The following is a 22,869-nucleotide window of genomic DNA, read 5'->3' as shown; positions in this document are numbered from 1 at the left end:
CCCAGGGATTTTATTGGCTAGTCAACCCCAGATTTCCAAGCTAAGAAGGCGTTGCTGCTGCTGCTGCTAAGTCGCTTCAGTCATGTCCGACTCTGTGTGACCCCACAGACAGCAGCCCACCAGGCGCCTCTGTCCCTGGGATTCTCCAAGCAAGAATACTGGAGTGGGTTGCCATTTCCTTCTCCAATGCATGAAAGTGAAAAGTGAAAGTGAAGTCACTCAGTCGTGCCCGACTCAGTGACCCCATAAATCTGGTGGTTGTATCTGGGCCTTGTGAATTGGAAAGACAAAAAAGGAGCTTGACAGTCAACATGCAATGTCTTTCACGTTATGACCCAACTGGCTTTGGATAACTTGTTCCCTCATTGTAAAACCCAAGGCTAGAGATCTACAAGGGTGCTACACAGACTATTGGGTAGAATTTGATGAGGAGGGAATTTGGAGTTAGGAGGAGACCTGGGCTCAAGTTCTGGCCCTGCTATCTTCTGAATGTGCAACTGCAGGGCAAACATCAACTCTCACAGCTTCATTCTTTATCTATAAAATAGGGAAAAGAATCCCTACTTTAAAGAATTCTTATGAGGATCAAATCAGGTAATATATATGAAACTGCTCTGTTCAATATAAATTCCCAACTGTTTGGCAGTTATTAAATGGCGGGTTAATCTTTGATTCTACAAGAAGAGGTTTGGTTGTTGATTCAGAAGAACCTTTCAATCATGGAAGTTTATGATTAAGAGAATCCTTAAAGAGTTTATGCTTCACTTGTTTCCACATTGTGTTCCCTAGAGCCCTAAGATTCTGCAAGAGTGATTTGAGGCTTCTCTAGGCATAGTGAGGGAGAGGCACTGGCTCTAAATCAACCAGCTCCACTTGGATGTGTACCATGTTTTTGAGAAATAAAGAGTTTGGCTGCTAAAGGAACATTTGTGAATCATTGGATGTGATGTGAGGCATATGGGATAGAGGATCTCTGAGGCTTCTTTAAACTCTAACATTTGAATAATTATTTCTTTTCAAACAACAGATGGCCAAGGGAGGAAGTGAGTTCCTCATTACTGGAGGTAAACTTGCAGAAGTTAGACAAACACTTCATATTTCTTTCACTATCACTTAATATACCCTTCCACTATGATGATCCTATTTTATTAAGGATTAATAAAATCCTTATTTTATTTTTTTTCTTTTTTGGTCACACCCTGCAGCCTGTGGGATCTTAGTTCTTCAACCAGGGATTGAACCCATGCCCTCAGTGAAAGCACAGAGTCTTAGCCACTGGACTTCCAGGGAATTCCCTAAGATAGTTTTAAGAGCACTTATCAGGGAATTCCCTTGAAGTAAAACTGGAAAATTATTAATGCAGTCCAAACCACTTTTCACACATTATACATATGGAAAAACAGACCAAGAAAGGGAAGGGGGTCACATAATGAGTTACCAGCAGAGCTAAGGCTAGAATCCAAGTATTCTGACTTCCAACCCCATGTTCCTTCTACCATACCATATTATAAGAGTTCCCATGGTATGGGTCCTAATTAATAGTGAAAACAGATTATCAGTTAGGTTCAAGATTATCTTTGGAGTAAACTTGTGTATGTACATGTAGAAAAGCATCTTAAAGCATATAAGGATATGTATGTCTGTGTGATCCATGATTATGAGGAAACTTGCTGATTAAATCTGTGGGTTGAACATGATTGTTGTGTGCTGATGTGAGGCATATGGGATACTCAGTAATGCTGTTTTTCTTGATTTTTGAATTTCCTTATTTTAAACATGGGGATTTTTACCATTCTCTCCCCTCACAAGGTTATGGTGAGTTAACAGATGGGAAAGGAACAGATGTGGTGCATGGCCCAAAGGAACATTCACTAAATATGATATCCCATATCCCATGCCCCCACTTACCAGGCAAGGCCTTGGCCCACTTGACCACATGTACAAGCTGTCTTTCACCCAGTTCATTGAGGCTAGAGAGTAAAGCTGCGAAGGAGTCAGGTTGGTTGTTGTCATGTCCAGCACACACCACCCCTGGCTCAATGGCTTCCAGGACATTCAGAAAGATGGGCTGACACTCATAGCCTTCAATATGTGACACTGTCAGCTTCTGGGCTGGCTCCTCAGTGGGGCTGGTGGCACTGGAAGCCTCCCCTTCCTCCTGTAGCTTCAGATTCCCAAGTTTCTTCAGTTTCCGGGCTTTTGGGAAAAAAGGGAAAGTTGGATTTATTATCAGTGGCAAAAAACACACAGCACAACTACCCTGTTAGAAAAGCTGCTTGAGCTAAGAAAACAAGTATGATCATTTTTCCTGATCACAGACTCTAAACTCCTTAAGGACAAGTATACATTTTAACCACTGGTTGAATGAATGGTTCATCATTCTAAATTCCTACTAAACTCAAACCTTCATATCTTGCTTTTGCCTTTATCCTCTTGCCAGACATACCTAGTATATCTTTGGATTGGGCTCTGCCTAAATACGGTCTCCAGTATTCATACTTTGAATCTTTAATTAAATCATTACTAACATATTCATGGTTCACTCATTCATTCAACAGATATCCATTGTTAAGGCTTACTTTTGAGTGACAGAAAGAACACAGGCCCTAACCAGTTTGGTAGAGGAAAAATAAATGCCCACTAAAATATCTATCAGTTAGAAAATGTCAAACTGGTGAATGTTATAACAGGGGCATTAACAAAAGAGGAAGGTAACAATCTTTGTGCATAGGTTGGGTCAGGAAGTGATTATGGTGACATTTGACTTGGACCTTGAAGAATAGCAAGGACTTCACCAGGCAGAGACAGATGGAAAGGGCATAAACAAAAGCACTAAGGGTTTAAGGGAAACAGATACCAGTGTGGCTAGAGCGTATATTTTATGTGTAGGGAGAATGGCTATTTATGAGGTTGAAAATAATGATGGCATCTGACTTTGAAGGAACATGTATAACATATTAAGAAATTTGGGCCTTATCACACACGGTGATAACAAATATGGAATGTTTTAAAAAAAGAGAATGATGTACTTGTGTCTATGTCCATCATGTCTAGCAGATTGCTAGGAGAGGAGACCAGAAAGGCAGATCTATTGAAGAAGGACTAGACTTGTTCTATCATCCCACTTTGGGGTAAATAAATGGGAATTTTCTGGTGTTGCAGCATTTCTCATTTTAACTGAAACAACCCAAGTTATTGTTAGATATTTACACTCATAGTTGAACATACATTGCAACACGTATATTGATTTTTTTCTTTAGTAAAGGAGAGAGGGGGAAGCTGAAGTCTGAAATCCCCAGCTGTATTAAAGAAATAACAGAATGTCCCTGCCTTTACAATCTGCCTGTAAAATGGGAACCGTGCTAGGAAGCATCCATTTGTTATTTTAAAAAGCAACAATAATCTAAAATCCAAATCTTAAGAACCATCCCCCTCCATGCTCTCATACACATAATTTAGAGGTCTTTGAGCATCCTGATGTTTACTTTGTGCTATTTTCCTTAGCATTTATATTGGCAGAAATATAAATAATTGAAAAGGTCATAACTCTGATGTCTAGCATAGACAGTTGCACTGGGGCAGATCATAAACCACTTTATCTATAATCCCTTTAAATAATAATAATAAATTTTAAAAGGTATACAACAAAGAGAGAAGCTGATTGCTTAGTTTTAATGGATGAATACAACAAAACCTGTTGCTGATCTGTTTCTGGCTCGTGCAAAAAAAAAAGATACTTAGCTGGAACTGGCTTTCAGCTTTAATTAGAAAAATAAGTCTTGCAATGCAAACTTCAATCATAGTGCAACTCAGTAAATCAGTGAAAGAATGAATCACATGTTTGGATTAACAACCAGGATAAAGGAGGAGAAAATAGAGGGATTGGTGCTACAAGAGGAGCACAATGAAGAACTCAGGGTAAAATAACAAGGGAGCCTGGAAAATTAACACAGAGTTCAAGATGACCTTGTCCAACAATCATTTCTGCAAGGCTTGGGCACAGTCAGTAATAAGGAGATATGCACACCCACTGTCAACTCCCACCTCCCATCAAGGGCACAAGCTGGAAGGTATGGGCAGGGCTAAGCTTATCTTGCCCCGGAGCTAGAGGCCTGGCCCCCACAATAATCTTGTCATTTGGTGAAACCATTGTTGACACAGGTTCATGTAGGCAGCTCTATAGACTGATAGTGCTTACTGGATATGCTCCTCTAGTACAGTTTCTATAGGTAGACACTCTCTTTCCCATCACTGGCACTTTCTGACTATGAGCTTAGAAGTTGCCAGGCCATGTAGTTCCCCTTTTAGCCTGGGAAAGGACAGAAATATAATTAGCCCTATGCCTGAGCAAACTAAGAGATATAAGGATAAGTACTTTTTCCTCAGCCTTCTATATACCTTACTTCATAAACATATTATATCATTTAACTCCACAATGATCTTAGGAGGTGAGGAATATTTCCTATCTCTGTTTTGCAAGTGAGTAAACTGAGCTAACACAACTATCAAGAAACAGAATCTAAAAATCTTAATGTAGTCTGACTGTAAAGCCAATGTTCTTTCTACTATATAATACTGCCTACCCCAAGGAGCCTTAAACTCTACTTCTGGCCTAATAAAGTTGAGGAGTGGGACTAGGGTTATATCCTCCCTGCCTTCTTCCCTCACCCTTGACCCTAAACTTCAGTAACTATAATAGCATCAAATCCAGAAAGGAAAAGGTAGAAAGCTATGAGATTCCTCTGGCTGGGTACCTAAAGCAGAAATACGTTTGGGGAACATATAGTGACTGGAACTATGGTGGCTTAGTGATTCATAAAATAACAAAATAGGAAAGGTCCTTAGAACTCATCATATCCAGGGGGTTCACAAAATGTGAACCTTCAGTGTCTACACATATAACACATTGTGTATGTGTGTTTCTGTCTCTCTGGATATGTGTTTATAGGAGAATGGTGGGAACTCTGGTGAACTAAAGTGAATGCTTGACCTACAATACATGTACACATACACATACATATACACATACTGTCAGAAGACATTCATATAATATTTACAAATTTTCCTAAAACTCATCTGTAAACAAACAAACAAACAAACAAAAAACTCATCTGTATCCCAAAGTTAAATTCAAGTCATAGCCTTTATTTTGGGACTACTGTTGCTAATCCAACATTTCACGTCAAGGATGGGGAGGCTGAGGCCAGAGAGAGTGAGGTCACCAAGCGGCAGAGCAGAGGCTCTTATTCCTAATCCAGAGTTTCCTGTGCCATATTAGCCCTCTTTTTGACTAATTAATTTCTACTATATCTCAGTACTTGCCTCTCTGAGCTCCTTTTAGAATTGCACTGTCCAACACAGCAGCCACTAGACACATGTGGATATTTAAATGAATTAAAATAAAATAAAATATTTCCTTAGTCTCACTTAGTCAGTTCAGTCATTCAGTCAGTTCAGTCACTCAGTCCAGTCCAACTCTTTGCAACCCCATGAACTGCAGCACACCAGGCTTCCCTGTCCATCACCACCTACCAGAGTTTGCTCAAACTCATGTCCATTGAGTCAGTGATGCCATTCAATCATCTCATCCTCTGTCATCCCCTTCTCTTCCTGCCTTCAGTCTTTCCTAGCATCAAGGTCTTTTCAAATGAGTCAGTTCTTCCCATCAGGTGGCCAAAGTATTGGAGTTTCAGCTTCACCATCAGTCCTTCCAATGAATATTCAGGACTGATTTCCTTTAGGATGGACTGGTTGGATCTCCTTGCAGTCCAAGGGACTCTCAAGAGTCTTCTCAAACACCACAATTCAAAAGCATCAATTATTCGGCGCTCAGCTTTCTTTATGATCCAACTCTCACATCCATACATGACTACTGGAAAAACCATAGCTTTGACTAGACGGACCTTTCTGCTTTAGCTGTCTAGGTTGGTCCTAACTTTTCTTCCAAGGAACAAGCGTCTTTTAATTTCATGGCTGCAGTCACCATCTGCAGTGATTTTGGAGATCCCTCCCCCGCAAAAAACAAATAAAGTGTGTCACTGTTTCCATTGTTTCCCCATCTATTTGCCGTGAAGTGACAGGACCAGATGCCATGATCTTAGTTTTCTGAATGCTGAGTTTTAAGCCAACTTTTTCACTCTCTTCCTTCAGTTTCATCAAGAGGCTCTTTAGTTCTTCTTCACTTTCTGCCATAAGGGTGGTGTCATCTGCATATCTGAGGTTATTGATATTTCTTCCAGCAGTCTTGATTCCAGCTTGTGCTTCATCCAGCCCAGTGTTTCTCATGATGTACTCTGCATTTAAGTTAAATAAGCAGGGTGACAATATACAGCCTTGACATACTCCTTTCCCTATTTGGAACCAGTCTGTTGTTCCATGTCCAGCTCTAACTGACCTGTATACAGATTTCTCAAGAGGTAGGTAATGTGGTCTGGTATTCCCATCTCCTGAAGAATTTTTTCACAGTTTTTTGTTATCCACACAAAGGTTTTGGTATAGTCAATAAAGCGGAAGCAGATATTTTTCTGGAACTTTCTTGCCTTTTTGATGATCCAACAGATGTTGGCAATTTGATCTCTGGTTCCTCTTCCTTTTCTAAATCCAGCTTGAACATCTGGAAGTTCATGGTTCACATGCTGTTGAAGCCTGGCTTGGAGAATTTTGAGCACTACTTTATTAATGTGTGAGATGAGTGCAATTGTGTGGTAGTTTGAGCATTCTTTGGCATTGCTTTTTTTGGGATTGGAATGAAAACTGATCTTTCCCAGTCCTGTGGCCACTGCTGAGTTTTCCAAATTTCTTGGCATATTGAGTGCAGCACTTTCATAGCATTATATTGCAGGATTTAAAAGAGCTCAACTGGAATTCCATCACCCCCAGTAGCTTTGTTCATAGTGATGCTTTCTAAGGCCCACTTGATTCCGCATTCCAGGATGTCTGACTCTAGGTGAGTGATCATACCATCATAATTATCTGAGTCTTGAAGATCTTTTTTGTAGAGTTCTTCCGTGTATTCTTGCCATCTCTTCTTAATATCTTCTGCTTCTGTTAAGTCCATACCATTTCTGTCCTTTATTGAGCCCGTCTTTGCATGAAATGTTCCTTTGGTATCTCTAATTTTCTTGAAGACATCACTAGTCTTTTCCATTCTATTGCTTTCCTCTATTTCTTTGGGTTGATCACTGAGGAAGGCTTTCTTATCTCTCCTTGCCATTTTTTGGAACTCTGCATTCAAACGGGTATAACTTTCTTTTTCTCCTTTGCCTTTTGCTTCTCTTCCTTTCACAGCTATTTGTAAGGTCTCCTCAGACAACCATTTTGCCTTTTTGCATTTCTTCTTCTTGGGGATGGTCTTGATCCCTGCCTCCCGTACAATGGCACGAACCTCTATCCATCATTCTTCAGGCACTCTATCAGATCTAGTCCCTTAAATTTATTTGTCACTTCCACTGTATAAGTGTAAGCAATTTTATTTAGGTTATACCTGAATGGTCTAGCTGTTTTCCCTAGTTTCTTCAGTTTAAGTCTGAATTTGGCAATAAAGAGTTCATGATCTGAACCATATTCAGCTCCTGGTCTTGTTTTTGCTGACTGTATAGAGCTTCTCCATCTGTGGCTGCCAAAAAGACAATCAATCTGATTTTGGTATTGACCATCTAGTGATGTCCATGTGTAGAGTCTTCTCTTGTGTTGTTGGAAGAAGATGTTTGCTATGACGTCTGTTCTCTTGGCAAAACTCTACCAGATTTTGCCCCACTTCATTCTGTAATCCAAGGCCAAATTTGCCTGTTACTCCAGGTATTTCATGACTTCCTACTTTTGCATTCCAGTCCCCTATGATGGAAAGCACATGTTTTTTGAGTATTAGTTTTAGAAGGTCTTGTAGGTCTTCATAGAACCGTTCAACTTCAGCTTCTTCAGCATTACTGGTCGGGGCATAGACTTGGATCACCATGATATTGAATAGTTTGTCTTGGAAAAGAACAGAGATCATTCTGTCATTTTTGAGATTGCATTCAAGTACTGTATTTCAGACTCTTTTGTTAACTATGATGTCTACTCCATTTCTTCTAAGGGACTCCTGCCCACAGAAGTAGATATAATGGTTATCTGAGTTAAATTTACCCATTCCAGTCCATTTTAGTTCGCTGATTCCTAAAATGTCGATGTTCACTCTTGCCATCTCCTGTATGACCACTTCCAATTTGCCTTGATTCATGGACCTATCATTCCAGGTTACTATGCAATATTGCTCTTTACCACATCAGACTTTACTTCTATCACCAGTCATATCCACAACTGAATGTTGTTTTTGCTTTGGCTCATCTCCTCATTCTTTCTGGAGTTATTTCTCCACTGATCTCCAGTAGCATATTGGGCACCTATCTACCTGGAGAGTTCCTCTTTCAGTGTTCTATCTTTTTGCCTTTTCATACTGTTCATGGAGTTCTCAAGGCAAGAATACTGAAGTAGTTTGACATTCCCTTCTCCAGTGGACCATGTTTTGTCAGAACTCTCCACCATGACCCGTCTTCTTGGGTGGCCCTACACGTCATGGCTCATAGTTTCATTGAGTTAGACAAGGCTGTGGTTCATGTGATCAGATTGGTTAGTTTTCTGTGATTGTGGTTTTCATTCTGTCTGCCCTCTGATGGAGAAGGATCAGAGGCTTATGGAAGCTTCCTGATGGGAAACTAGCCACAGTGTAAGTGCTCAAAAGTCACGTGTTGCTTGTGGCCTGCTACACCAGATAGCACAGATACAGAACACAGCCTTCATCTTACAAAGTTCTATGGAATAGTGCTGTGAATGTAGACTGTACTCTGGGGCAGCTGTCTCATTTGTCATGCCCTACTTAGGTTATTGATAAAAGAAAATCACATAAACAGTGTATAAATGAATCCCTGGTTTTTCTAAAATGTGGAAGGACACATGGAACGGTTGGTGCTGATGCAATTAGCAAGGTACACACTCTGTCACCTTGACTCTCCCACCAATGATTCAGATCTCAGTGGGGTGATGACTCGTGGACCTAAGCAAACTCATTACAAGCCAGTTCAATATGTGTAGAGACTCTGGGGGAGGGGGAATGCATCAATATAAAATAATTCCCCTTCTCTGCATAGTGCTAATGAAAACTTGGCTGGTATTCTCATATCTTCCTCCTTTAGACCTATAGGGCATCTGCTTGAGGAAGAGAAGCTGCATTCCCACTTGCCTCCAGGACCTGTATAATGTGCTGTCCCTGCGGCCACAGTGGCCCAAGCTGCACCAGGTGTTCTGGCCTCTCTGCCTAAAGAGAGTGACTGTACTGAACATAATTGAAATCAGATTCCATTCATTCTGCCTTGGAATCCTCTGTTCTCTGTCTGCAGCAGAGGCCAGCATGTTGCTAGACGACTTGGAATGCTGGACAATGAGGATTGCTAGTCTCAGCTGTTACTCAATGCCCAAGGCCTTGTTTTCATCCATGAAGGCTGCCCCCACACCCTTTGTGTCTCGTGCACCTGAGCCCCAGAGCCAGATCTAACTCTTGCATGCCAGGTACAGGCTCGACAGGCCCCTGTGTTGTGGCAGAGACCCATTGGTTTGCTCAAATTGAGTAGTGAAGCCTGGATAAAGGGGACAGTAAAGGTGGGGAGTTCTAATAGTGTGTGAGCTGCTTTTCATCTCTTCCCTGTCTTTCAATCATAGATCAAAACAGTGACAAGAAAGGGACACTGGCAAGGCATGTCCTTGTCTGTACCTGATATTTAGGAAACTGGAGTCCTTTAAATGATGCCTGGATCCTGCTGCCTGGAAGTTATTGGGAATTCACTTTTCAGCCTAGTGGCATTAGACCCCTATGAGGGCTGTCTCTACAACAATAGAGAATGATTTTTCCAACCAGGTACATTCCCCAGAAGAAGTAGATGTGATTAATCTGTAGCTTCTACAGCCACTATGACCATTAGGTACTATTATAGCCTCATTCCTTGGTACCTCAAGATAGAGGTTTTCTCATCTATGGACAGAGAACAGGCAAGGTGAGGTGAAGTTTCCAAAGTCTTAGAAAGTCCAAGTTCCTCTCCCTAAGGTCAAAGATGTTTCTCTTCCTAGGATCTCACCATGGAATTTGAAGCATAAAATGACTTCCTGTGATAGATAGACTTTTACAATAGCCACCAAGTTCCCCATGCCTGGTGTACATATGCCTTCTTCCAGTTATTTAGTCAAACATTAATATAGGTGCTGTTGTGAAAGAAATAGATGTAGTTAGGGTCACAAGTCAGTTAAATTTTGAAGGTGATTATGCTTCATGGGCTTGACCTAGTCATATAAGCCTTAAAAGGTACTGGCTTCTTTTTGGAGAGATGTTCATGGACTCAGGGTGACTCCACATATGGGAGATTGCAGGCTTTGACACTGGAGGGGTTCATAGGGAAAACAAAGAGGGAAGCCTCTGGAAAATAAGAGCAGCCTCTGATGGACAGCCAGAAAGCAAACAGAAACCTTAATCATACAACTGTAAGGAACTGAATCCTGACATAATCACAGGAGCTTCAAAGAGGATTGTGAACTCCAGATTAGAATGAAGCCTGGCCAATAGTTTTATTTCATCCTTGTGAGACAAAGAGGTGAGAATCCAGTCATGCTGTGTCAGACTTCTGACTTACAAAATTGTGAGCTGATAAATGGGTATTAAATTTGAGGTAACTTGTTATGCAGAAGCGGAAAACTAATACATTTTCTTTACAAAAAGTGTGGTATTGGCAAGGTAATAGGCTTTGGAATCAGACAATCTTAGATTCAAACCACAGCTCCATCAGTTACTAGGTTAATAACTTTGAGCCCATTGCTTAGTTTCTCTGAGATTCTGTTTCCTCATTTGTAAAATGGGGGTACCACCGCCTACTTCTTAGGACACTTATGAGAACTAAATGAGAGATAATGCCTGGCACATTCTAGTGAGCCCTCCAAAATGATTTCCTTAATTCTCCATCCATTCCTGAAGAGTAGAGAATGACTGGACTACAAGAAATGAAACCTGGATATGGGGAAGGAGGGACAGCAGGATTAACAGAGTACCAGAAATGGCAGAGAAGGGAAGAGTGACACATTATGAAATGAAAAAAAAAAAAAAGTAGCTGAGTTTATTCAGCACATAATTGCCTATAAAACTGAATTCAGGTCTTAAGTGTAATTCTAAATGCTGACTAAACACAAAGGTACATTTGGTGCAGAGCTTCAAATTCTTTGTGAAACCAGACTAGGCTGTACTTATGTGACTGTTTGCAATTATGTGTGTGTGTGTGTGTGTGTGTGTGTGTGTGCGCACAGGTGCTTATATATTATAATACTTAAATCTATGGGTCATGAGCTTCAATATCTTCGCTAGTCAGACAGATACATAAATGAGTTAAAACAATCTAGTAAACATAAATAGGGTGGGTTAGGGACAGTGAAAGTGATTGATGTCCTGCCTAGGGGAAGTCTAAGTCTGTTTATGCTAGAGAAACAAAATTCTGCAAGTCAGTTCTGGCCTGTGGAAAACCAATTTGTGCCCTTTGGCTTAAATCATGCCAACCATCTTTCCATCCACTAGGATTAGAGTCAGGGGATCTCATTGTACAACTTTAGGCTTAGATATTCAGAGGAACACTGGATTAAGATCCAGGGGAGCCCACTGTATGATCTCCAGAATATCCTTTTCCTTCTTTTGCTTTTAGTTTCTTGATATATGTATAAAGTGTAGTAGTTAACAGCAAATAACCTGGAGTCATTGCCTCAGGGTTAAGCCTGGCTCAATTGTTCACTAGCTATGTGACTTTGGGCAAGACTTAGCTTCTCTGTACATTAATTTCCACATCTATAAATTGGGAAAACTATTAGCACCTACTTAATAAGGCTGCTAATGAGGAATATAGACACTGTGGTGGTATCTGAGAGTAAAGGGAAGATTCAGCACCACCAGAAGAACCCTCCAAGCCCACAGCATGGTGAAAAAGTTCACTGAACTTAAAGGAGGCAGAATGCAATGATGACATCAGAATTCAAAAATGGTACTCACAATAAAGGGATTTTTATTATTGGTAGTGGTAGTCACAGTCTTATGAGGTATCTGAACTTGAACGTATACCTTGATTCCTTCGATACCTCACTTTTCTCATTGGATCACACTACTGCATAAGACTATTATTAGGAGAAAGTGAGATGATCTCAATGAAAGTGCTCTGAATTTTATAAAAGTGTATCCCAATGGGCAGGCTATGACATTTTCCAAGAATGAATCTCTAGCTAGACAACATTCTGAAAAGCTGTTTAGGGTAGCAACCTATAAAATATTGCCTTCCATCTTGGGCAACTGGTCTCAAGCCAAAGATTGAGGGCCATACTGACAGGTTTAAGAATCCTAAGATAATTATAAGATCTACCTCACAGAGTTGTTATAACTTTACCTAAGAGAATACACGTAAGGTGCTTAGCACAGAATATATTCTGTAAGACAATACATGATGCCTCTTATTCTCTTGCTAGTTGCTAAACCCTACATTACTACATGCCATTTCCTTTATCTCAAGTAGACGAATTTCTCTCTGAAAAAGCTAACTTATGAAACATACAGAGTTTTGACAGGGATTTAAACCAATTAGGGGAGAGAAACAAATTGGAAGTTCCCCCAGACATAAATCTACTGCAGTAATGGAGCCCCAAAGATTTTTAAAGGGCCCTGAGAGGAAGCAAAGTGGGGTGATCATGTGACTCCAATAACCCTGCCTTCTTTCAAAGCAGTGCTTTATTCTGTATCTTCATTTTGGGCTCTGCATCAGATTTTGTTTGAAGAAAAGATTCCATTGCTAACAAGATGCTTGAAGGCCCCAAATCTTGTCTATTTCTTCTTTTTCTATTGAAACTAATCCCCATTTTAAAGATGAGTAGGCTGAAGGCCAAAGCCAAATCTTTCTCAAGGTCACACAGCTAGATAGTAGCAGAGCAGGAACTAGAATCAGGTATCCTGACTTCTCGGGTAGTACTCTTTTAATTTTATCAGGTAGGGTAGCACGTTAGTGGGGAGAAGGGTCAGCTGGAGATGAGTGGGGAATAACTAGGACAGGGATAAGAGACAGGGAACAGAGCCAGTTCTTGGCAGGCATGGAGTGAGAGATTAGTAGGGGCTGCATCCAAGTGTAAGTGTACACAAACAAGTATAGGCCAAATTCTCCCAGGCAAGAAGGCTCTTGGTCCTTCCACTCATGCCCCCATTCTCCCAGTTCCAATCCTGAGTCAGAGGGATAGCCAGGGAAAAGAATACCAAATTTTATCTTTCAAGGTTTATGTTGGACAATTTAGTCTAATGTTTTTTAGTTCATGAAGGAGTAAACGTAATTAATAATAGAATGATATGCAATGCTGCACATGCTTGCCAAAGCACAGGATCTGGCAGAAAATATTTCCAAGTCTCCTCTCTCTGACTACTGAGCCAGAAGAAAGAGGTTCACTGTCCAGATACCATTCTGGGTGAGGGGCACAAGGTCATTAACCAAAACCTGCTCATGTGAAATTGCAGAGCCTGGAAATGGTTTCACATATCAGGCTTTTCCACTGGAAAAAGTAACTACATGAATTTAGAGCATACATGCTTTTACAATTACATTTAAACTGACATTAAAAACAAATGTGAAACAGTCCAAGCCGAACAGGTCAGCATGACCTGGAAAGCAAATGAGAGGAAAAAAAAAGAAAGAAAGAAAAAAGAAAAAGAAAAAAGGTCCAATGTTAACAGCATTAATTCTGTCAGTCTGTTGTAAATAAGAAAATACCACTGGTGTATTAATGGCTTTATTAAAGGAAAATTCGCTAGCAAAAATACACAACATTCAAACAAATAGAAAGCAGTTAAAAAATAAACCACATTAGCCTTTCGATTCACATTAGGGGAACTCTTGTTGGCCTGGAGATTAAAATTCTGCCCTAAAGAGGGGGAAATTAATTCTCTTCCCTCCTTGAAGTCTTTCCTTGGTTTTTCTCCAGCATGTTGTTTAGTCAGGGGAAGGAGAGAGAGAGATGTGTGTGTGTGTGTGTGTGTGTGTGTGTGTGTGTGTGTGTAGGTGGAGAGAGGAGGAGGAAGAGGGTGGAAAATGCAGGCTCCAGGTAAGGCTGGAAGAGTGCTTCTGACCCTCACATTTGTCAGCCCCTGGCCTCAAAGATTCCACATCCACCAGAAGGAAGCTAGCTTCAATATGAAGTCTCTGAGGCAGAGACAGAGCATAGCAAAATATTGTAAATTCTAAGGCTCTCTCCTCTTACATCAATGCAAAGTTTGAGGCTGGCCTGGGAGAAGAACAAAGCATCACACTTGATGGAGAAGCAAGTGTACGATGTAAGTGAATAGTGTGGGGCACTAAAGCTAGAAGTTAAGACATAAAATCTTATCAACTTTCTTCTATCATCTTAACTTCAATAGAAAACAAGAAAGTAGGCACTGGTTCTTAGATTTTGCCTTCTTTCACTTCATGAAAATTTCAAGTGTGTGTGCACTGCTAAAAGGGAAGTCACATTAACTTTGAGAATAGGGAGAAAAAGAATGTCTTATTGTACTCTCCTGGTCTGAAGAGTTTGTTGGCTGGCTTCTTGGAGGTATTCCTACAGGGGAGTCTAAATATGGTCTTTGTTTACTGAACTTGTATGGATCAGCTACTACCTTCAGCTGAATGATGGAGCCTAAGGTTACGATCAAGCTCCACGGCAGAGGTCCAGCAAAATAGAGGTAAGAGGAAACTTGTGAATTATAAAATAACCAAGTGAAAATGACCACAGGAGCCTCAGATAGGGACAGTGGCTTCTTGTTCAAAGCAGCACTTTAAGTCCTGTTAGCTAAGCTTCTTTGTAGCAGTAGCACACTGGAAAGCAAGCACCTGCACCAGAGCTTCAATGCATCCACTTGAGTCAGTGCCTGATGCCATCATATATGATCAAAAACAATCAAAGGGCCCTCTGCTAATACCAAGTCATATTATAGAAAACAACAATCATAATAGTCATGGCTACATGAATTGGTAACTCTACTACTTAGTCCTCACATAGCTATGAGGTAGGGAAATACCATCAGCTTCACTGGGAGGAGAATCAACTAAGAGAGTAGTCCCCAGCCCCAACATCAGAGTTGAGGAGCAGGGGCTTAAGTCCCCAAGTCTCGCTCCAGGTGTTTCCGGGATATCCAATAAAATCCTCTAGAACCCTCATTTTGAATAAGGCAGATCAGGTCAGCCTTTCTTTAGTGTCTGGTTATTATGAGATGTTTGCAGTATCTAACCTGAAATTTTTCTAATATGGTGAACGTAGCAACTTGAAGATATGTTAGCATGTTAGCTGGCTCCATAATCAGATACTTGAGTCAAATCCTCAGATGTAGGAGGCAGCAATGCAAAGTTGGGGAGAAGGAGTGCCTGTCATTTTGGACTAGAGGTTTTCTTCTCATTTCCTATCTACCTGTAAGACAGAAGTGAGGCTGAGAAATGGGAAATTCTTTATTTGGAGTTTTGGGGGCTTTTCCTCTTTCTCTTTCTTTTCTGCTTTATTGATCAATATACTAAAGGACATATATGTGTTTGTATGTGACTCTTCGGCAAGAATTAAGTGGTGGTTGTGGTTGAGAGGAAAGGATATGGAGGGAGAGAAGGGAGGTGAAATTTAACAGTCTCCTTATAGCCACTCAGAGGCCAACAAAGACGCCCTATTTGGTCTTCTGAATTTCTTGTAGTAGCCAAACAATCCCATAATATTACAAGCATTATTACTCATCCTAGAGATGGGAGTGCTTCGAAATTAATGTCTCTGCACCTAACAGCTCACTAATCAAAGCTTCTATGCCTCATTTTCCACCCTGGTGAGAGTCCTCAGTCTCTTCCAGTTTCATTGTGGTCAGCATGATACACCACACTGTGCAGGCCCAGGCTGGTGAACTTTTGTCTTGGTCAAGATCCAGATTTTCTTTTTAGTTCCAAATGCCAGTCCAAGTTTTTCGCAGGTGATTTCTTCAGGATTGGTGCTTACATTTTTTTAAATTGCTGACTGTTAAAAGTCTGAAATGTCCCTCAACAATGAATTTTCACTTCAGCCACAGAACCACTGGTCCAATGGGGTATTAAACAGTGGAAAGAAATACATTCTATGCCAGGCTTAAGAGATCTAAAAACTGTAGCAAGGATGAAATGGACTGAAGAGAATGGAACTTGGTTCTAAAAGAGGTGATCCAGGGTAGCCATGCCATTTGCAGTTTACTTTCTATATACCCATTGTCATGGAGATATTATTGGTAATAGACAATTTGAAGGCTCTACTGGTTTCTGGATGGTTGTGTATTTTCCTCTTAGTTCTACTTCGTATAAACATGATCCCAAAGGATGTACAAAAGTCTAAAAAAGTATCTTTCCCAGGTAAATTGTCTATGTAGAAGTTCAGGACAATAAGAAAATATTCTAAACACTTTTGTTGATCTTAAGGAATACATTCTCCAATTTGTAAGAACAAGTGGCACTTTTCTTAAATCAAAAGTAAAAGGTTTTCATACAAACAGTTATGTTATCAGCTCATATAAAGCTTTTTTTCTAAATTGTTATATTTGGAAAATACCTGCTTTTGTATATATGACCTATTGTGTGCTGTGTACTCTTAGTTTTCCGCCTAGTACCTTCAAAAAATATTGCCTATGACATCATTTTACTCTCTCAAAAGCAACTGAGGGAATTTGGAGCTCTCACAGCAAGAGTAAACAACAATAAAATCTGCTGCTATTACACTTTAAAAACTCAAGGATTTTAAGTGGTGATTTTACAAGTGAGATACTTATTCAGAACCAGATATCATCAATTTTGATGATCAGAGAAAATTATTTACTTCTAACCATAGTTCTATAAAAACAAATATTCAGAGACAGACTACAGCGTATATATGCTGTCCCAGACAATGTGGTTTGGAGGTAATTCCATATAAAAGTTCACTTGAGAACTACAATTAGAGAGAAAGATACCTTTTACTCTCCAATATGTCACCAAATATGTATGTAACCAATTGGAAGATGGTAATATTGGCTTTGGAGGACAGATTACAAGTGTTAATTCAAGGGAAATTCAGAGACTGGAGAACAAGGAACCAGTGCCAAAATCCACACTGCTATAGCAAAGAGTACAGGCTCCAGTGGTGACTGGGAGCACACAGATGAATTTTTATCTGAAAAAGGAAGTACAGTGATATTTACTGTGTACCTACTATGTGTTAGTTTCTTTATAAATTTACCACAATTTTGTAAGGAAGATTTTATTATTCCCATAATGTAGTTAGGAAATTGAGCTGGGGAAAGTAAGGCTCAGAGAAATTTAATGATTTACCCAAGGTCATCAAGATAGTAAGTGGCAGAGCTAGGACGATAAACAAGGCCTGTCTGTATCCTAGTCCATCAAGCTATTTCCACTATACAGAGGACCTCCTAAAACACAAAACCAAAACAAAGAAAGAAAAAAGAAAACCAGAAACTTTAACTGCTGAGCCACATGTACATGTTGATGTCAAGGGGAGGGAGGAGGGAGGGGAGTTCAGGATGGGGAACACATGTATACCTGTGGTGGATTCATGTTGATGTATGGCAAAACCAATACAATATTGTAAAGTAACTAACCTCCAATTAAAATAAATAAATTTATATTTAAAAAAATTTATATGGCAATTATACTCCTCTGTGCATGCCTCAATTATACAGATCTGTAGGACTATCTAAGTATCTAAGAAATGTGTGTGGGGAGTAGCATTTCTCAGAATTGAGACTTACTGCTTGCATCTCCAACCTAGAGACTTTTAGGGCTCTAATCTAAAGAGTCAAAGTAGAAGGGAAGAAATTCTGTTAAATGAGTTCCACATTGTTGAGTCTTTATGATACTTAATACTCTGCTGCATGCTGAAAGGGGTTTTGAGGGGATTCAATCATTGGGTGGGCAGTAGAACCCAAAGTCTTAAAATCTGTGATTTCTTGGCCTCTGATATGAATAATGAAGGTATGTGGTAGCACCACGATGAAGTTCTGGGTGGATGTTGGAATGCTAGTCAGAGAAAAAGGACTATTAAACTTTAGGGTAGATAGCCAAAATATTTAGTAATCACTTTGCATGATGCTAGAAGTCATCATGTTTCTCAGAAATAATGTATCTAGCATGCTCCTTGGGTAAGGAATATGTACCTATGACCATTGGATAATTTACTTAGTAACCCTACTTTGGCCTGAATTATATCTTATCCTTCGCATATGACAATAATACTACATACCCAACATGGTTTACTTTAGTTGTTTTAGAAGGCATTGGTGCATACTCTTCAGATGTGGTGAAGATTGTTGGCTCTTGGTCATGAAGTCATTCTTAATTGATTCTCCTTGTGAGCAATATACATGTAGATATATACATCTATAAATGTATGACCTGGGCTAGTGGTATCATCTCCTTATAGGATAGAGTATTTATCTATAACCAAGTTTTCCAAAGTACATTCCAGAAAACATCAGTTTTATAGGATATTAGCAGGTGTTATATAAAAACAGGTTTCTCTCTGTGAGATAAATTTGGGAATCCTGAGTTACTAAGCTCCTCAGGTTATTTTACTGCAATATTTGACAAGGTCTGTGATGTGATAACATGCACTGTAAATATTCCTGATCAAGACTATAATATGCAGGTTTTCCTAACTTATTCAATCATAAAAATAAATTTTCATGTATCATGTTACAGAACTACTTTTCTCAGAACTTACACCAAGAAGCACTGGCCTAGATCAAGGCAATAGGCTTGTATAAGGGAAGGGCTTATGCATGTGGTCAGTACTGGCAGGTATCAATCTGAACAGAGGCAACTAACTCCAGGAACCAAAGCTGTAAACCTAGATGTTTAACAAAATTGATGCTAGAAATTTCTTTCTCTCTTACTACCTGGCCTACTATCTCCTTTTATAAAACTTAAGCCCTCACTGCTGCTGCTAAGTCACGTCAGTTGTGTCCGACTCTGTGCGACCCCAGAGACGGCAGCCCACCAGGCTCCCCCATCCCTGGGATTCTCCAGGCAAGAATACTGGAGTGGGTTGCCATATCCTTCTCCAATGCATGAAAGTGAAAAGTGAAACTGAAGTCACTCAGTCATGTCCGACTCTTGGCGACCCCATGGACTGCAGCCTACCAGGCTCCTCCATCCATGGGATTTGCCAGGCAAGAGTACTGTAGTGGGGTGCCATTGCCTTCTCTAAGCTAATTCTCTTAAAAAACAAACACGCAAATAAAATGGATATGTGAATATGTCTATCTCATGTCATAGCTCTTCAACTGCCTGAAGGTCAAACCTTTTAGCATAATAACCAAGTATATTTTCAGTGTGGTTTCAGCTTGCCTTCCCTATTTCCCCAGATCTGTCCATGAAAGTAAAAGTGAAAGTGTTAAGTTACTGAATCGTGTCCAACTCTTTGTGACCCCATGGACTATAGTTCACCAGGCTCCTCTGCCCATGGAATTCTCCAGGCAAGAATATTGGAGTGGGTTGTCATCCCCTTCTTCAGGGGATCTTCCCAACCCAGGAATTAAACCCAGGTCTCCCACATTGCAGGCAGATTCTTTTCCATCTCAGCCACCAGGGAAGCCCAGATCTGGCTACATTAAACTATTAATACTTGTGTTGTTCCTCAAAACCTCGATGCTTATTTAAAATGTCTCTCTGCATCTATTCCACCTCACTCAACTTCTTCCCAGTAATTTCCTATTTATTCTTTAAGGTTAAGCTGTATTAGTTATCACTGCCTGTCTCCAATTATTTAACTTTTTGAGGGCAGGGATTGTATCTTATTCATCTATGTTCCCCCAAAATGCCTACTATAGAAACTGGCACATAGCTGGCACTCAAGGAATATTTGTTAAATGGATAACTAGATGAATGGAAGGATGGAAATATGAAAGGTCTAGCTAGTTGGCTGGTTGGAAGGATGAATGGATAGACAGATGAATAAATGTGAAACTTGTCTCTTGAAGAATCAGGCTGAGTGATATTTCAGCACTGGAATCACTCTATTGCATCCAAGGCATCTGATCCAGAAGTAGCAGTGGTGGCCTGCCCATGAGCATGGGGAATGATGAAAGAGCTGATATCAAGACTCTTGTCAACACTGGAAAATGATAAGGATCTTTGTAGTGCTCATGGTAACATCAGACCAGGATATCCTCTCAACTAGAGAATCATGGAGGTTGTTAAAACCTGCAGATCTGTTAACAGTTTTGAGTCTCAGGTGTGGAGTTTAGCCCCCTAGAAGGAATGAGACTTCTCAAATATGTTAGAGTAACCCCAAGAAAATGCTGCATACTTCTGATTCTCACAAGTTCTGGGGCTTCATGTTTCTTCTCCACATCTGGGTTTGGCTGTTACCTGAAATTCCTAAAAGGCCTACCATCTTCCATGGTTCAGGAGAGGAGGGCATAAGCAGGGGCCAATGCCATTTATAAAAGTTGAGAATTCAAGAGTTGCTTAACAGATAAATAAATAATGTTTTGGGAGGAAAAGGAAAGCAAATGAGAAAGAAAGAAGGGCCAGGGAAGAATATGGTGGGTAAAGGTAATTCTTTCTTTCTCATTCCATCTTGAAATCTGGGAGTATATCATTGAGTACAGAGAAAAGTGAGGTGACTCTATTTACTTAAATTATTAACTGTGAAAAAAAACAGAAGTTAATTTATCAGAAAGAAAGTGCATCTTTGGACAGTTACATTTAAAAAAGAAATTCCTAAATGAAGAGTAGGCAAGAAGGTTAGATTATTGAAGCAATTAGTGACATGTGGTTTTTCCAAAGCAGGAAGAAACAAATCATGTTCAAAGAAAAGCCTATCCCTGTTGTAGATGAGCAGTTGAGAGCCTAGAGGTAGTCTTTAAGTAAACCATGCTGAGAATCCAACCACCTCCAGGATCCTTTCAGAAACAGTAAGAACAGCTAAACAATAAGAATCAACAGGTATAGAGGCCTGGAAGCAAAAACAAAAGCGTATGTGTTTTAAGTATCTCTGATTTGAGGAGATTCCATTACCAAACACTACAGAGAAAGCTAAATTAGAGACCTTGGGGCATCAAGATCAAGCAGCCATCGGTTGCAGAGTGCCAGCTTCTCTAAGATACAAAGACAGCCCTTCTGCCCTCCACTCCATCAATAACCTATCCATACAATAACCATCCATACACCTGATATATCTTACTTAGGTGTGACTAGAGGTAGCTAAAGTCACTATGCAAGTCAAAGTACACAAGTCTAGACTAATCTATATTTCTGGGACAGTGAATAGACAATCCAAAAAAAGGACTGTCACAACTACAGTTCTTTCTCTGTGAGCTTAGACACAGAATCACAAAATGGTAGTTCCTAAAAGGTCCTTGGTGAAGCTCATTACCAGAGGGGAGAAAGGAATTACCCAAAACCACATTCTTAGTTGCCATTTTGGAATATATTATATAATTTTGAATTGAGTGATAGGAAAAATAAAACAAAATTATATAAATCCTCCTTCAAGGTGATCAAAATGTTGATGATAAACCCACATCTTATGAAAAAGGAAGTCTATTATTAGAATATTCAAAAGGATCACTGTATTGATGTTTGCTTTCTTTTTTCCATTATTTGAGTAAAGTTGTAGTATACACTGAAATTGCAAGATAAAAATAAACTTGGGAGGGGTTTTCAGCAGGGAAGCAGGGATTATGAAGATAAGTTTAGCAAAAGGCAAAGGTTTGTTTCCCGAACAATAGTATCTAAGAGGGTAAATACTTAGGTTTTCATTGACGTGGTACTTGAATATACTGTATGAGTCCCTTAATTATTAGAATTGGCTTTCAAGCAGGATCTTGATAACACTTTTGTTTTGAGATGATTTCTGGTAATGTTCTGTCTGTTGGAGCTATTACATATTATAGGGCATGCCGAGTAACTCAGGATTAAAGCCAACTGGGAAGTGCTGTGAACAGCTTTACCAGGTAAATTACCACTGACCTTACTATCATAAATCCTTACATTTGTCTAGCACTTTTTCACTTACCAAGGATATTAACATTCATCATGTCATCAGATCCCTATTACAGCTCTGTGAGAATGGTATGTCTAAATTACAGATGAAGAAATTGAAGCTTAGAGGGGGAACAGTGAATAATAGTGCTGGGCCTTTAACCTAGGTCTGCCTTACTCCCAAGGCAAGACCATTTACAAAACATCAAGAATCCTAGTATCTTGTGGACATTTCTTGAAGTTTGCCTGCCTGAAGCCCTATTGCCTAGCATGGTTCCTTGTACATAGGAGACATTCAGTAAATGTAAAAAGGGAACTGAAACCAGAGCCAGCCACAGCACTTCTCAGCTTTTCATTGTGTTGACCAAGCTCATTCAAATTTGAATACCTTAATAAATCAATTTGAAAACTTACTTTACCACTCTCTTCAAGAAATTAATTTATAGATTTATGTTAGACTACTATATGGACTAGTGAAATTGTCTATTATATATATACTTCTTTTCACAAGAGATTCACTATAATCATGTTATAGACGCTTTACAGTGGACGATATTAGCTGACACATGAAACTAATTTTAGGATTTGGGCCCAAATGTTATGAAGACTTTTATTATCATTAAACTTTACCTGTGTTAAAGCAGGTTTGCAATTCGTATCAGCAAATGGAAAACTAAGGGGCTCTCTATCTGGAAGCCTCAATCTCTTATACATAATTCAGAGAGGGCTAAATAATTGAGAGTTGAGTGTATCAGAATCCTCACCCTGGGGTGATCCCACCACCATGAATGTTGTGACAAGATTCATATGGAGAATATTTCATCTTGAC

General features: G+C 39.7%; 1 protein-coding gene across 1 annotated transcript in view; it reads right to left on the bottom strand.

Moving 5' to 3' along the window:
- AR (androgen receptor) overlaps nucleotides 1-22,869 on the bottom strand; it is a 197,469-nt gene that overhangs the window by 12,404 nt on the left and 162,196 nt on the right. Inside the window, exon 4 of the mRNA XM_070290273.1 lies at nucleotides 1,909-2,196. Within this exon, the coding sequence (XP_070146374.1) occupies nucleotides 1,909-2,196 (288 nt within the window). The remainder of the gene's footprint in view (nucleotides 1-1,908; nucleotides 2,197-22,869) is intronic.

This window comes from Ovis canadensis, chromosome X (genome assembly GCF_042477335.2).
Source record: "Ovis canadensis isolate MfBH-ARS-UI-01 breed Bighorn chromosome X, ARS-UI_OviCan_v2, whole genome shotgun sequence".
Taxonomy (NCBI): Eukaryota; Metazoa; Chordata; class Mammalia; order Artiodactyla; family Bovidae; genus Ovis; species Ovis canadensis.
Note: the sequence above shows the minus strand (reverse complement) of the source record. Positions and strands in the feature narration are given on the sequence as shown.